The following is a 14,699-nucleotide window of genomic DNA, read 5'->3' as shown; positions in this document are numbered from 1 at the left end:
CATATGAAGCAAGGGCTCATCTGGTTACCCTCAGCACGTGATTGGACACAAGAAGCTGACACACACAGCACAATGGAATATTTGGGACCACATAACGGTGGAGATTAATGCAGCCACAAGTTCATTTGCGACCACGTTTGGCCTTGGTAGGCTCCTTGGCCTGTGCAGCAGCTCTTCGGGGACGGCCAGATGCTGGGGCAGGTGGAGCAGATGATGTTGAGGGGTTGGCTGGTCTACCCCTCCTGCCAGCAGGGAGTGTTGCCGGTGGTAATGCACCAGAAACGGATGACATTAGGACCCTGTTGCTGGTAACCAGCTCCACCATAAGCTCATTATGGTGGAGGAGGAGATCATTTTGGCGGGTGGCTTGCTCGGCCAGCACCTGAGCACTTGCAGCCATGGCCTGATGTGACTGAGCCATGGCCTGCATGCTCGCAGCGATGGCCTGCTGGGTGCTGACCAAGCTCGCCAGGATCTCCTCGGTCCTATGCATCCGTTCTGATGCCAAGTCTCCCTGCTGGTTGATGTCCCCAAGCATCTGTGCCAAGGCGGCCAAATCGGCTTGGGCCGATGGCTGCTGCTGCACAGGCCTACCACTGGGGCCAGGTGGCACGGACTCCTCCACCTCCTGAGCAGAGTCGGCACCAAGCGGTGGGGTGTCTGTGGAAAAAGATAAACACAATTAGGAGACATTCTAAGATAATTACTTGCACAAGTTTATGGCATGACCAATATTTACCTTCCAGCAAAGACGCAAACACTTCAGCTGGGGCCTCGCTATCCATCGTGCTCACCCCCCTGATCTCCTCTACTGATATACAGCTCTCGGCCATCAACTCCAGGGGGGTGAGCTCTAGCCCTGATGGCATGGGCCCGGCCCCAGATGTCTGGCTGTGTTCCCACCGCTTGGTCATCTTCCTCTTCAGGTTGGTTTTGAAGTCCTGCCACCTGCAATGTAAGTTGACATATTAATACATGTCACTCCAGATGTTAGCTGTTGCAGCCATTGCTCTGTGCTACATATTACGACATGTGATTAATGTCCAAAAGATAATATTATATGCAACTATGATATCCACCGTTACAATACACATTCACAATCACCCTACTCTAACTCTCACCGAAATAACATGGCAATAATGTATGTGTATCGTAACAACCTCACGGGCCATTTGCTAAATCCATCTAAGCATCAATTCAATCATTACTTGGCTATTACTGGGCACATGTATGACAAAACAACTTGCCTCTTCTTCACATGGTCCGTCTCACGAACTTGTGGCGCTACTTCATTAATCTCTGCCGTTATCTGTTCCCAAATCTTCCATCTGCGTGTGTGTGTCAGCTTCTCCGATGGACACTCAATCCAATCACGTGCTCGGGGAACCAGGATGGCAAGCTCCTGTGCTTCATATGCCTTATTTTTTTTGGGTGGTTCCTCTGTTGCCCTGGCTCTCCCCTTGCCACGTCCTTGGCCACGCCCCCTGTCACGTGTCGCTGCACTTGAAGTGCTGGCCATGGTACTACCTTGTGAAGTCCCCGGTTGTGTTCCAATCAATTCTGCTGATGGTGCATATGAGCCAGCTGCAGGTTGGCCTGCTGCAGAAGGGCCAGGTGTAGGTTGCCCTGCTGTAGAATGGTCAGGTGCAGGTTGCCCTGCTGTAGAAGGTCCAGCAGCCTCCTCATTACCCACTGGCCGCATGTGCAGTGGCACATAGGTGGTGCTGGAGTCCATCTTGTCAAATAGTTGCTGCAGATCTGGGTCCACCTCTGGTTGTGATCCAGACATGTTAGCAACAACATGGTCACCTTCTAATACACCTTTATATACTGTTTGTGTAGCCTGTTTGGCGGACATCAGCGGCAGCTGCGTTCCGTGCGTGAGCGTACGTCGCTGTTTTTTCGCGCCGCATACGGTGGCGGAAATTCCATTGTGTAAAACCTGGCGAAAGTTCTACATGAAATACTGGGCACCAATGCTAACATTGCATAGAATCTTCTGATACACCTGTGACTATTGCACAATACACATGCTATTTGCTAGCATGACATGACATTTGATTCATGACTACTGTGGTATTGTGGCGTTTGTTTGCAAGCTAAAAGTAGCCCAATCCCTTAGATAATCCAGGCCACAAGTCATGCAATACTCATCTCTACTGTTATAGACCACACATGTGAGAGCCCTATAAATAGTGACTTGCTGCTAGAATCATTTGTCTCCAGATCTGGACTTGTCAGGGTCTAAGGTAAGCTCTTCCATGCTCCTTGTAGATATGATATCCATTAACAATGTAAGTGTATGAATGTATGCACAATTGCCTCACTGACTACAGATTGTTGGGCCAGCAAAGTGCGTGTAGCATTATTGCAACATGTCACATGTTCACTATTTCACTCACAGGTCTTAAACCTGTGTGGGTTCATCTATTGCAGGACAACATGTCCCAGCAATAGATGAAATGTCTCATAGTACATGATGTCGGCAAAAAATGCTGACACCTTTATCTGAGTGTTTTGGACGGTGTGTATTGAGTTCATATTATTGTGTCATCATTATAGAGTCAAATGGATCTGAGGGATTTCACGGGGCGGCCATCTATTGTACGTATTGAAGGCTACAAATCTATTTGTAGTGGGATATGGCCATTATGTGCATAGGTGCATCAGTATTTATGTTCATTTCTTTATAGGTTGCTGAAGCAATGATGCGCTACATGGAGAGGAGGCTAAGGGCACTTGCGGCTCTCCCCACTCGTCGGCCAAGGAGGCCAGGACGTGCTAGAATCTATCGCACACGGGTGACTCTGTTTGCTATGCCCGATGATGAGGTACTTACTAGGTACCGGTTACCGCCACATGTCATTCTGGATCTGCTCACCTTAATTCAGAGCGATCTGGAACCTCTACACGGGATCACGACAGCAATTCCGCCTCACACACAGCTGCTGGCGGTGTTGCATTTCTGCGCCTCAGGATCATTCCAACAAGTAGTGGCAGTACTTGCTGGAATATCTCAGCCGGCCTTCTGCCGAATCCTGAGGCGTGTGACGTCGGCCATGTTCAGGCGCAAGGGGCACTTCATGGCCATGACATTTGCCACCGAGACCCTGCGCAGAAGCCAGCAGGCCTTCCATCAAATTGCTGGCTTCCCTAATGTGATAGGGGCTGTGGATGGCACCCATGTACCATTTGTGCCTCCATCTCGAAGTGAGAAGATATATAGGAACCGCAAATTGTTCCACTCACTGAACGTGATGGTGGTATGTGGCCCATCCATGGAAATTCTCGCCTTCAACTCGAAGTTTCCCGGAAGTGCCCATGACTCTCATGTCATCCGACAAACCGGGATATGGCAAAGACTCCAAGAGCTGGAAGGCCGTGATGCGTGGGTTCTGGGTGACTCCGGTTACCCATGTACGCCCTGGCTACTTACGCCGTACAGCTACCCAGCACCGGGCCCACAGGAGGCATTCAATCGGGCGCATGTTGCCACCAGGCAAGTGGTGGAGCGCTCAATTGGCCTTTTAAAAGGTCGATTTAGAGTGCTCCACCGCACTGGTGGTGACTTACAATATGCGCCTGAAATGGTGTCGAGGATCGTGGGCCTGTGTATATTTTTCCACAACATTGCTGTGCGGCGTGAGATACCCTTTGATGAGTGGGAGGTACCATCTGAGCCGCAAGATCCGCCCATGCGCCCATCCCGCGCCCCTGAATGCCGGAGGGGATACCAGCTGCGGGACTCTGTGGCGCAAAGATACTTCAGGTACATGTTATCGAGTTGACAGAACACACCAATTGTAGTCAAAATCAGCCCTTCAAATAAGTACAGTGTGTTAGTTGTCAGTGTTACAAAACTAAAATTAGCCAGCCTGCCCTCCTAATGGCAAAGAAATAGGAGATATTTATCATATGTGCTTAGTTTTGGGGGAAGTTAAATATAGGTGCTAATTATTATACCTTGTTCAAGGGATCTTATGTGTTTGTTATATCTTCATTATTGTAGTTGATACTATCCCTGATGACTGGTGAGTACATTGATTTATTCTGTAATGTGTTGGGGATTTTTTCATGTGTTGATGTCTGATTTGTTTGCATATATATAGATATATATATATATATATATATATATAGATATATATATATATATATATATATATCTATATATATATATATATCTATATATATGATATTTGAATTTATTCACATGTTTCAACATTTCAAGGAGCAGGCAGCCAGGCAGGCAGGCAGGCAGGCAGGCAGGCAGGGCTGGTGTATAATGCTGGTCTCAGGATACCTGCAAGTGTGTGTATGTGTCTTTTACACATAAATGTACGCATACACATAGATGCATAGAGTAAGTAATGCTAACTACAGCTATGCGTTGCTAAGCTATAGCACGCGTTGCTTGGCGGAGCGAGGCGTCATTGGATTTGCTAAGTGCATACACACTGTGTTTTATATATATCAGATTTGTTCATTGCCATACATCAACACTACTGTTTTGAAGGCATGCAAATTTGTCACCATTTGTGTTGGCGCAGAGACGCTGTTCATGTAAAGATGAACAATAAAGTTATTAACACAAATAACTGTGATCAACCAATGCCACCACCTGATTGGTTGATACATGCCATTGTCAACATGGCGGAGACACGAAGGGCAGAACCCTTCACACATGCGGAGCTGAGGGTTCTTGTCTCCGTCATGGAGACAAGGCTGGGCCGTGCGGGGCCCTTCATCACAAACCGCCATAAGCGGAGGGCGTATGCTGCGGCAGGGCGCCGTATTTACGCCCGCACTCGGGTGCGGAGGTCCCTCGGGCAGCTGGAGAGGCGGTGGTCGGACCTCCGCAGGCGCCAGCCCCAGCTGCTCCAGCAAATCAGGGGCGAAATTGCTGAGTGTGAGTATTTTAGCTATGAAATTTCGCACTTACAACATAGCATCTAGAAACAATAAAATGTGTCTCATGATAAGTGGGTGTCCATGGGTTTAAAAGTCCATAGACTGTTATGTGTGCTTCTTCCTGGTTAACATGCAGTCATGTGGCTTTTATATGTAATGCCATAGCATTGAGGATTCTGATGCATACAATGTGCCAGATCTAATATGTGTTACACATTGATAAATGCCTGGGTTGTAATGTGTGAACAAATTACTAACAATCACATAATAATTTAAATGTCACAATTTGGAGTCCATTAACAGTAAGGAGCTACTTTCCTGCATCGTTTGCCATCATTATCACCCTTCCATGTATGTCTTGTTATGGATTAATACATGTGCACCAATGACCCGACATTGACCATGATGTTTTTTTCTACCACACAGCACGAGCCCGAGCCCGACAGGCCCGTGAAGAGGCGGAGGCAGACCTGGCCCAGGAGGAGGCCCAAGACCCGGAGGAGGAGGTGGCGGCAAGGGTGGAGGAGGAGGAAGTGGAGGAGGAGCAAATGTTTGAGGAGATGGTGGAGGAGGTGGTGGAGGAGGAGGAGGTGCGTGAGGAGGTGGTGGAGGAGGATGTGGAAGCGGAGTTGGTGGCGGAGGAGGAGGTGTTGGTGGCGGAGGAGGAGGTGGAGGAGGAGGTGGTGGTGGTGGAGGAGGAGGAGGAGGAGGTGGAGGAGGAGGTGGAGGAGGAGGTGGAGGAGGAGTTGGAGGAGGAGGTTCTTGTGGCAGAGGAGCTGGCGATGGGGGGGGCTGAGGAGGCCACGGTTGCCCCGGACGATTCTGATGACGAGGGGGAGGAGGCGTGCCAGGCCCCGGAGTCCCAGCAGATCGGTATGTTAACATAATGCATCATTCATGAAGTAGTTGTACTGGTATTTGTTATGTAGCACTGGTGATAAAAAATTTTGGGCCCATACTATTCATATAGACCCCAAAGTGGGTAGCTACAGATACAGGTACGGGTTAGATGGGGTGTCCAAGGCATCCCTTTCATCCAGGACACCTCTCAATTACACAGGTTTGTGGGATGGGTTGGAGGTCCATTTTGACTGCCACATAACCGTTGTAGTTAAACAGGATCCAGGAGTAAAGGGATGAGTGGATCATTTGTGGATTAAAATCACCTGCTGCAAGCGTAGATTATGACCCATCAAATAGTGGAATCTATATTGTTGGTGAATGTTATTGATAAACTCTAGGATGTATGCTATAAATGGAGTAGGGGCCAGCCTACCTTGGAATGGAGTCAGAAGTTGCCAGTGTCCCAGGAGCCTCCTCTACCTAAACACCCCCTGTAGTTCAGATTGTTTTTTTGCCCTCACAGAATTGTAGGTTGGTTTAGACAGAATTATGATTTTGAGGATGTGTACTGTGCATTCCTGACATTTGCATAACTCCCATGCCACGAACCATCACTGAACTTAGACTGAGCAGATTGTGACAAGTTCTTATTGACGGAGGCCATGACATGCTTGTCATTGGTTAGTCATGGGTGGGTTGTGACTGAGAAGAAACAATATGACTGTTATGTCTTCTGCAGAGTAAAGGGTAGAGGCCAAAAAAGACAGTATGTAGTAAATAAGTTTGCATGTATGTATATATGTATGTGTCATATCTATTTATCTATGTGTGTCTCTATCTCTCTACATAGATAGATATATATATATATATATATATACACACATGTCACCTAGCATTTGTGCAATTTATGTCGCAGTATGTGAAATGTATGCATGAATAACATGACTAATTTTTGCCCCTTTGACATGCCCACAGATGACACCACACCGGCAGATGAGGGGGTGCGTGGGGCCGTCCTGCGAGCGGAGCACCATTTGAGGCTCCTTCTAGCAGACCTGCAGGACATCCGAGATCTGCTGCTTTAATTTAGTATTTTATATATATTTTTTTCTATGTTAATGGTGTTTTGAAATAAATTCTTTATGCAAGTTCACAGTTGTTGGTTTTATTTGCACTTGAAACAGTATATGTGTAGATTGTTTATAATCTTTTACACAGGGTGTAATACAAACCATTGCACTTACATTGCTGTAACGGTTAATGTGTGCAATGCATGTGTTAGGCATGCTTGTAAGGATATATTGGCATCTAATTGATTCCAATTCCAAATAAGCAGTTTTTTATGAGGATAGGTAATTGAATAAGTGGGTCATGTGATGTCTTGCAGAAGATACTTAATAGTGGGTTGTTTGGCGTAAATACTCCGCTTACGTGCGGTAGCACCGCTTGGCTCCCGTTCGGATGCGGTATTCCCGAGCATACTCTGTAATACTCTGTAATACCGTGCCGAATCTGAGTGTTTCTCCCGCACACGCATGGTTTGTATGTCGTCCGTAAACACGCCCTGTTCTTAAAGAGTGAGTCCGTCCGAATGCGGAGGACACGTGGGCGTTTCTACGGACGATGGCCGCATGCGGCAAAACACCGTAGCGTGCGGACCGCTCCGTAAGAATGCGGGAATATCCGCACCGATCAGAATAAGGGCCCATGGCCCTGCAGCTGTGAAACTACAAGTCCCATCATACATTGCCACAGTTTTGCAATTAGGGAATGCTAAAACTATGTCAAGGCATGCTGGGACGTGTAGTTTCACAACAGCTGGAGGGCCACTGTTTTGACATGCCTGGTATAATGTGTATTTTGGCTCAATCCATGCGGCAAAATGTAAATTTTGCCTTAATCTGTGTGGCATAACGTGAATTTTGACTCAATCTGTGTGCCATAGTGTGAATTTTTGCTCAATCTGTGTGAATTTTGTCTCATTCCATGTGGCATAATGTGTAAGAAGCAAGTACAGTATAAGGGGTGACTATTGTGTTGCATGATTTGTATACGGGGTATATGGTGTGGTAAACTTAGGTTACCACATAAAAGGTGCTGATATACTGTCTACCAAGTTTCGGTTTTTAGTATTTTTTTATGACTGGAGTGCCGCCTCACCCCGCAAGTATCTTAGGACATCGGCGTCCTGCGGGTGCACCTTTGGAGTGCACCCGCCAATATATCTCCCTGCATTTTTCTTATGCCAGCCCCCTGCATTTTCCAGGTATATATAATTAGTTGAAAGTATTTACACAAATAGAGACACACCCATGAGCAGACCACCCAACCAGAACACTGGTCACGCCCCCACATTATTAGGTGCTGGCCGCAACCCCTATTATTGCGCATAATAGGCCCTTGATCATTCAGCTCCAGGCCCATTTAGACCTTAATCTGGCTCTGAGGCTGCGGGAGGGTAGATTCGTTTTAAGTATAGGTTAGGGTTAGGGTGAGGGAAGGGAGGCTGGGTTTAAGCTACAACATGGGAGGGTTAGGGTAAGGCTGCCGGAGGGGAAGGTTAGGATTAGGCTATGGGAGGCGTTGAGAGGGGGGTTAGGGTTAGACTGCAGGAGAGGAGAGTTCAGCTGCAAGAGGGGAGGAATAGGTTTAGGCTGTCGGAGGGGACCGTTAGGGTTAGGCTGCCAGGGGGAGGGATAGGATTACGCTACGGGAGCTGATGTTAGGGTTAGGATGCAAAAGGGGAGGGTTAGGGATAAGATACTGGAGGGGAAGGTTAGACTGCAGGAGGTGTTAGGGTTACACTGCAGGAGGGGAGGGTGAGGGTGCAGGAGGGTTAGGCAGTGGAAGTGGAGGTCAAGGTTAGGCTGTGAAAGGGAAATGGTTGGTGTATAGACTGTAGCAGGGAACGGTTAGCAGTAGACCCAGCCTCCCTCTACCCCCAGCATTACAGCTTGCCTCCTGTACTCTCCAGCCTTGTCACAGTTCAGCCTGCCTCTTGTACTCTTTCTTCCATGCTCCTGGGGCAGTCACAGGTGATGTCTCCCTGTACAGCTTGACACCTCCTAATCACCCTCCTTGCTGTGGTCACAGTGCAGGGATGAATCCCAGCAGCATAACCATCAGGGGAGGCAGTAGTCTGAGGCGCCCGTTTCCATGATGGTCCCCGATAACGTCAATGAGTCCCTGTAGCTGGCAGTGATGGGCTTTTGGTTCTGCTGCCACACTCCTCAAGAAGCTCTTGCAGTGCAACAAGGAAAAAAATGCTTGAAATATGACAGACCTCCACTGCACTGACAGCACGCAAACATACACACTGACAGCACGCACACATACACACTGACAGCACGCATACATACACACTGACAGCACGCAAACATGCACACTGACAGCACGCAAACATGCACAGTGACAGCACGCAAACATGCACACTGACAGCACGCAAACATGCACACTGACAGTACGCAAACATGCACACTGACAGCACGCACACATACACACTGACAGCACGCAAACATACACACTTGACAGCACGCAAACATACACACTGACAGCACGCAAACATACACACTGACAACACGCAAACATACACACTTGACAGCACGCAAACATACACACAGACAGCACGCAAACATACACACTGACAACACGCAACATGCACACTTACGGCACACAAACATGCACACTGACGGCACGCAAACATGCACACTGATGGCACGCAAACATACACACTTACAGCACGCAAACATGCACACTAACAGCACACAAACGGCACACAAACATGCACACTGACGGCACGCAAACATGCACACTGATGGCACGCAAACATACACACTTACAGCACGCAAACATGCACACTAACAGCACACAAAGGGCACACAAACATGCACACACTCCATCGCAGATGGTCTCACCAGTCTGAGCTGCGGTGGGGTCTGAGCTGCGGTAGGCTCCAGCTCACACAGCAGATGCACAGATGTTGAGGCCACGCCATGCTGGCTCTCTACTGCCCACCCACATTACGCTGTGCAGCTGATGCAAGGAAGTGTCTGTCAGGAGCAGCAGGGAGCTTCAGGTGGGTGGGAATAGCTGGGGAAAAGCAGCAGGGAGCTTCAGGTGGGTGGGAATAGCTGGGGAAAAGCAGCATACGCCAGGTGGCCAGTCACCAGAGGGGCTGTTTGTCCGGGCTGGATGATAAAACTGGGAAACCAGCCAGGCCGATGGACAACGAGACCGACCCACCAACAAAATGTCCCGCATCCCAGAAATGTCCCACCAATCCACCCCTGCAGCAGACCCACACATGGCATGCTTACAAACATGGCATACATACACACACACAGTATGCCTGCAAACATACACAAACACACAGCATACATACACACACAGCATTATTTCATTTATACAAACACATCTACAGCAGGCTTGCCTACCCTCCCGGAATGGCCGGGAGCCTCCCGGAAATCGGGTCCTTCTCCCGGCCCCCCGGGAAGGTGGGCAAGTCTCCCGCATTCTGGGATTTGCCCCGCTCCATCCTTACCCGCTGGTTAAAAATTACATGAAATCGCGGGTACGCGGGGAGGGGGTGGGGCTTAAATGACGCGATCGCGGCATTTCGCGTCATTTCGCGGCATTTAAGCCACGCCCCCTCCCTCACGGCCCGCAAATCACGGAGGTTTTCGTCATGGGGGGCGGGGCCAAGTGATGTCAGCCTTGCTCCCGCCCCCCTGATGTGTTGCCTCTCCGGGCTTCTCCCGGAAAGGTGAAGATAAAAGTAGGCAAGTATGATCTACAGTATAGCATACAGTAAATACACGGCATACATACAAACAGCATACAGAGATGTATTCAAAGCCACACACAAAGAAAATACATGTACAGTATGCATACATACATACATACATGCATGCATACATACATATATACATACATACATAGCAATCACACTTAATACAGACCACAGGCTGAAGAAGGGAGCAGTCTGGCCTCCGGAGTTTGCAGGAGCATAGAGGAAGTGGGCGGAGCTTCTACTGCAGCTGCTGTCTCACTCACTTCAGATCTCCCAGGCTGAAAACTGTGTGGAAGACCCGGCTCCTAGCTATGCTGATACCGCCAGCAGCAGGGAAACTATAAGTCGGCCTGTGATCCTGCCTGAAGGACTGGGAGTGGGGACAGCTTCTATTTTGCATATCACAGCTGATCGCAAAACTCAGAAGCACAGCAGCCTGCCGGCCAGCCTGCAGACAGGCAAAGCAGCCTCAACAGAAGAGGATGGGACCGGCCCACCGGGAAATGACCCGGTGTCCCAATCCACCCCTGGGAGAGGAGGTATGTTTGGCAGAGGAAGAGTGGCAGTAAGTGGTGGTGGCAGAGGGAGCAGTGGCCTATTTACAGGCAGCAGCAGTGCCAGAGGAGCCAGGGGGAGAGGCAGCAGAGGAATGCTGACACTCAGTACATTGAGAGTGGAAGATTTTGGATTACATTTGGAGACCTCCCTCTAAAAATCTTGTGATTGCCACTGATCTGGTGAGTTAATCTACAACAAAATCTCTTAAGGTACCCATACACTACTGCGATTTGCACACTTTTCATCCAATTTTGATGGATCAAGGCATGAAATCGGATGAAAAGTGGCAAATTGCATGTGTGTCAGCACCAATTCGGATCCGATCAGTGGTCCCATGTGCATTGCATCCAAGATGGAGATCACAAGAGCTGCACTATAAATTTATTGGATGTGTATAAAGCTGGCTGCGGCCGGCGGGGTCCCTGCAGTGAATAGAAAATAACTAGCGCTTCCTGCGCCGCTTTATACACATGACGGCGCCGCAGGTACCCCTGCGGCACGGACACCCCTGACCGCTCCAGCACTGCAGGGACGCCGGGGCCGCAAGTTTTTTACACAGTTCGCTGGGGGCGAGGGGCGAACTGACGCCCTCCAGGTGCCGGCGCCCTAGGCAAATGCCTAGAGCTGCCTAGTGGTGGCGCCGGCCCTGTGGGGCAGATGTTACTTGTGCAGAGAGAATTAGATTTGGGTGGGGTTTTACTTCAAAGTGAGATCTGTATTGCGGTGTAAAAATAAAGCAGCCAGTATTTACCCTGCACAGAAACAAAATAACTCTCCCAAATGTAATCACATTTTACATCTGCCCCCCTGCAGTGCACATGGTTCTGTCCATCTAAGAAGGATTTTGTCAGAAAGAGTGAACTAGAAAAAGGCCCTTAGTCTTGACTGTTTCCTTGTACTTTCCTTGTAAGGTTAAATCACAGGCTTTGGTATGGCTTGGTTGCAGGGCCGTTTCTAGACAATTTAGCTCCCAGGGCAAATAAATAAAAATGCGCCCCCCCCCCCCCCCCCAAATACATAACATGAAATACAAGAAATTGCGCGCGCCGAAATAGGGGGCGTGGCTTATTTTAAAAGGGTGTGTGGCTTAAATAAGGGTGTGGTCTAGCAGCAAAACAATTACCTTACATCTCACTTTTGCAACCTGCATGTCCAGACATTGGTTACCGCAGGAATTGTCATTGTCCTCCCGCACTTAAGTTGGCGGGCTGAAGACCACACGGTGACATAAAAATATAAAGCCCCACACAGTGACCTAGTACGCCTCACAGATCAAGGCCAAACAATGACAGGCTACTTAAATCATTATACACTTTTTTATCTGTGATGCCAATTACACATTACATATTACGCCGCACATCATGATGGCAAGTACACAATACTCCCCACAACGTAATGCCTATTACACATTATGCCCAACGCGCCGCTGCCGCACAACTGATGCCATTTACTAATATGCCCCCACAGTGCCATACATATATGCCCCCACAATGGCAGATATGCCCCCACAGTGCCACACATGTCCCCACAGTGCCACACATATATGCCCCACAGTGACAGCTATGCCCCCACAGTGCCACACATATATGCCCCCACAGTGAGAGCTATGCCCCCACAGTGCCACCTATATATGCCCCCACAGTGACAGCTTTGCCCCCACAGTGCGACAGATATGCCCCCCACAGTGCCAGATATGCCCCCACAGTGCCACACATATGCCCCTACAGTGCCAAATATGCCCCCACGGTGCCACATATATGCCCCCATAGTGCCACACATATGCCCCCACAGTGCCAAATATGCTCCACAGTGCCACACATATGCGCCCACAGTGCCACACATATGCCCCCACAATGCCAAATATGCCCCCACAATGCCACATATATGCCCCCACAGTGCCACATATATTCCCCCACAGTGGCAAATATGCCCCCACAGTGCCACACATCTGCTCCCCTCAGTGCCAGACCTATATGCCCCCACAGTGCCAGAGGATAAATATCCCAGCAACAGCACAACTCACCGTTGCTGCTGCTGGGGAGAGCAGAGTCCGGGTCTCCGTCGTCCCGTTGCCGCCGCCGCTGCTTCTGTTTCCCAGGGGAGGAGAGGGGAGCGCATAGCGCATCTCTCCTTCCCCTTCACTATGACGGCTGTCAGACAATCATATCTCGCGGGCTGGCTCCTTATTGGCTGCCGGCCCGCGAGCTAATTGGCTTACAGCCCAGTGACACAGCGAGGGGAAGGAGAGACTTATGCGCTCCTCTCCCCTCCAAGTCCAAGAGAGAGAGCATCTTTTTGGGGCGGCGGACGGGGCGTGCGGGGGGGGGACAGCAGCGTGGGGGAAGCTGGCGGGCGCCCTAGCAGCTAAACAGAGGCGGACAAGCCGTGCGGCGCCCCGCTGCACGGCTTGTCCGCCTCTAGAAACGGCCCTGCTTGGTTGGCTGCTACAGCTTCCACAATGTAGTGTCAGATTTTAATGGTTCTCCCTGTCTTCTGCAGATAAAAACCTGGCTTCCTAGCCTTCAGTGGCAAGCACACACTGGTGTCTGACTCCATCCCCACCTGAGCTCTGTACAAAGACAGCCTCTAGATGTGAATCAACCTTAGTATCCAATAATGTCCTCTAAATGTGGAAAAACTATTTCATCTTGACTTATAAGGAGTTAATATTTGCCATGACAAATAGTGGGATCTCGATAAAAACTAACAATATCTCCAGACTATAGTATACATTATCTGTGGCAAGTAGATTACCCTTTAATCCTATGGGTTATATTGGGGAGTTTGTCTATGTAACCAAAATGATTCCTTGTAAATATATTATGTGTGAATATATTGTGTTTTTATATTTTTTTAGGAAGCAGTTTACTGTCAATCGAAGATTCCATTGAGTCAGATTTCATAACCAACCATGTGGCAACACTACTGGATAGAAAGAAGGAATTATGGATAGGACTTTTTAAGAATGTAGAAGGTACGGTAGCCTCTGAAACATTACTATTTTAAATATACAGTACATTGTTTCACAATGCATATTTTGAAATAGCATAGTTGGCCAAGTGTAGCACGAGTCGCAGTAGAATCAATGTCCAATTTGGCCATGTAAGTAGGTGATCAAATTGGCATGGTTTAGGCTATTACTGCACAAGAAAAGAAAAAGCTGCTAGGGTGCACTGGACGTCCTGTTTTATTTGTTATAAAATATAACTTTTATTAATTTCTGGGTAAAAATTGGTGAAATATTAAAACTTAATAAACAAGTGTGAAAAGGAAAGAATAAAGTGTATAAAAATGTAGAGGGCCACTGTCTCTTTAAATCCTATATTTGCAGGGATAATGTGACCCTGTGTGTTTCTAAATGTTCACTATATTTCTTATAAGTGGTTACGAGGCTTTCAACTAAATGTTAACTGTCAAACGGATTTATTTCCTACCTACTCGTGTTTGTGTTTAATGCTCCTTTCGATCGAAGCCAGTCCTGGTTGCAGAAATATGCAGTGGGGGGGGGGGGGTCAACTTAGGTACAACTCTATTTCTATAACCAGCAGCAGGCACGGTCCTGGTTCCAAAAAATACATGGGACAAAAGGAGTAGGGGTATT

At 48.5% G+C, this 14,699-nt stretch overlaps 1 protein-coding gene across 3 annotated transcripts in view; it reads left to right on the top strand.

The window, feature by feature from the left end:
* Positions 1-14,699, top strand: part of LOC146081227 (macrophage mannose receptor 1-like) — a 610,592-nt gene that overhangs the window by 577,959 nt on the left and 17,934 nt on the right. For all 3 annotated transcript variants that reach the window (XM_083189333.1, XM_083189332.1, XM_083189334.1), the window contains exon 27: positions 13,956-14,072. In XM_083189333.1, coding sequence (XP_083045459.1) covers positions 13,956-14,072 — 117 coding nt within the window. The remainder of the gene's footprint in view (positions 1-13,955; positions 14,073-14,699) is intronic.

This window comes from Crinia signifera, chromosome 5, assembly GCF_055691185.1.
Source record: "Crinia signifera chromosome 5, ASM5569118v1, whole genome shotgun sequence".
Lineage (NCBI taxonomy): Eukaryota > Metazoa > Chordata > Amphibia > Anura > Myobatrachidae > Crinia > Crinia signifera.
This window is presented reverse-complemented; position numbering and strand designations above follow the sequence as displayed.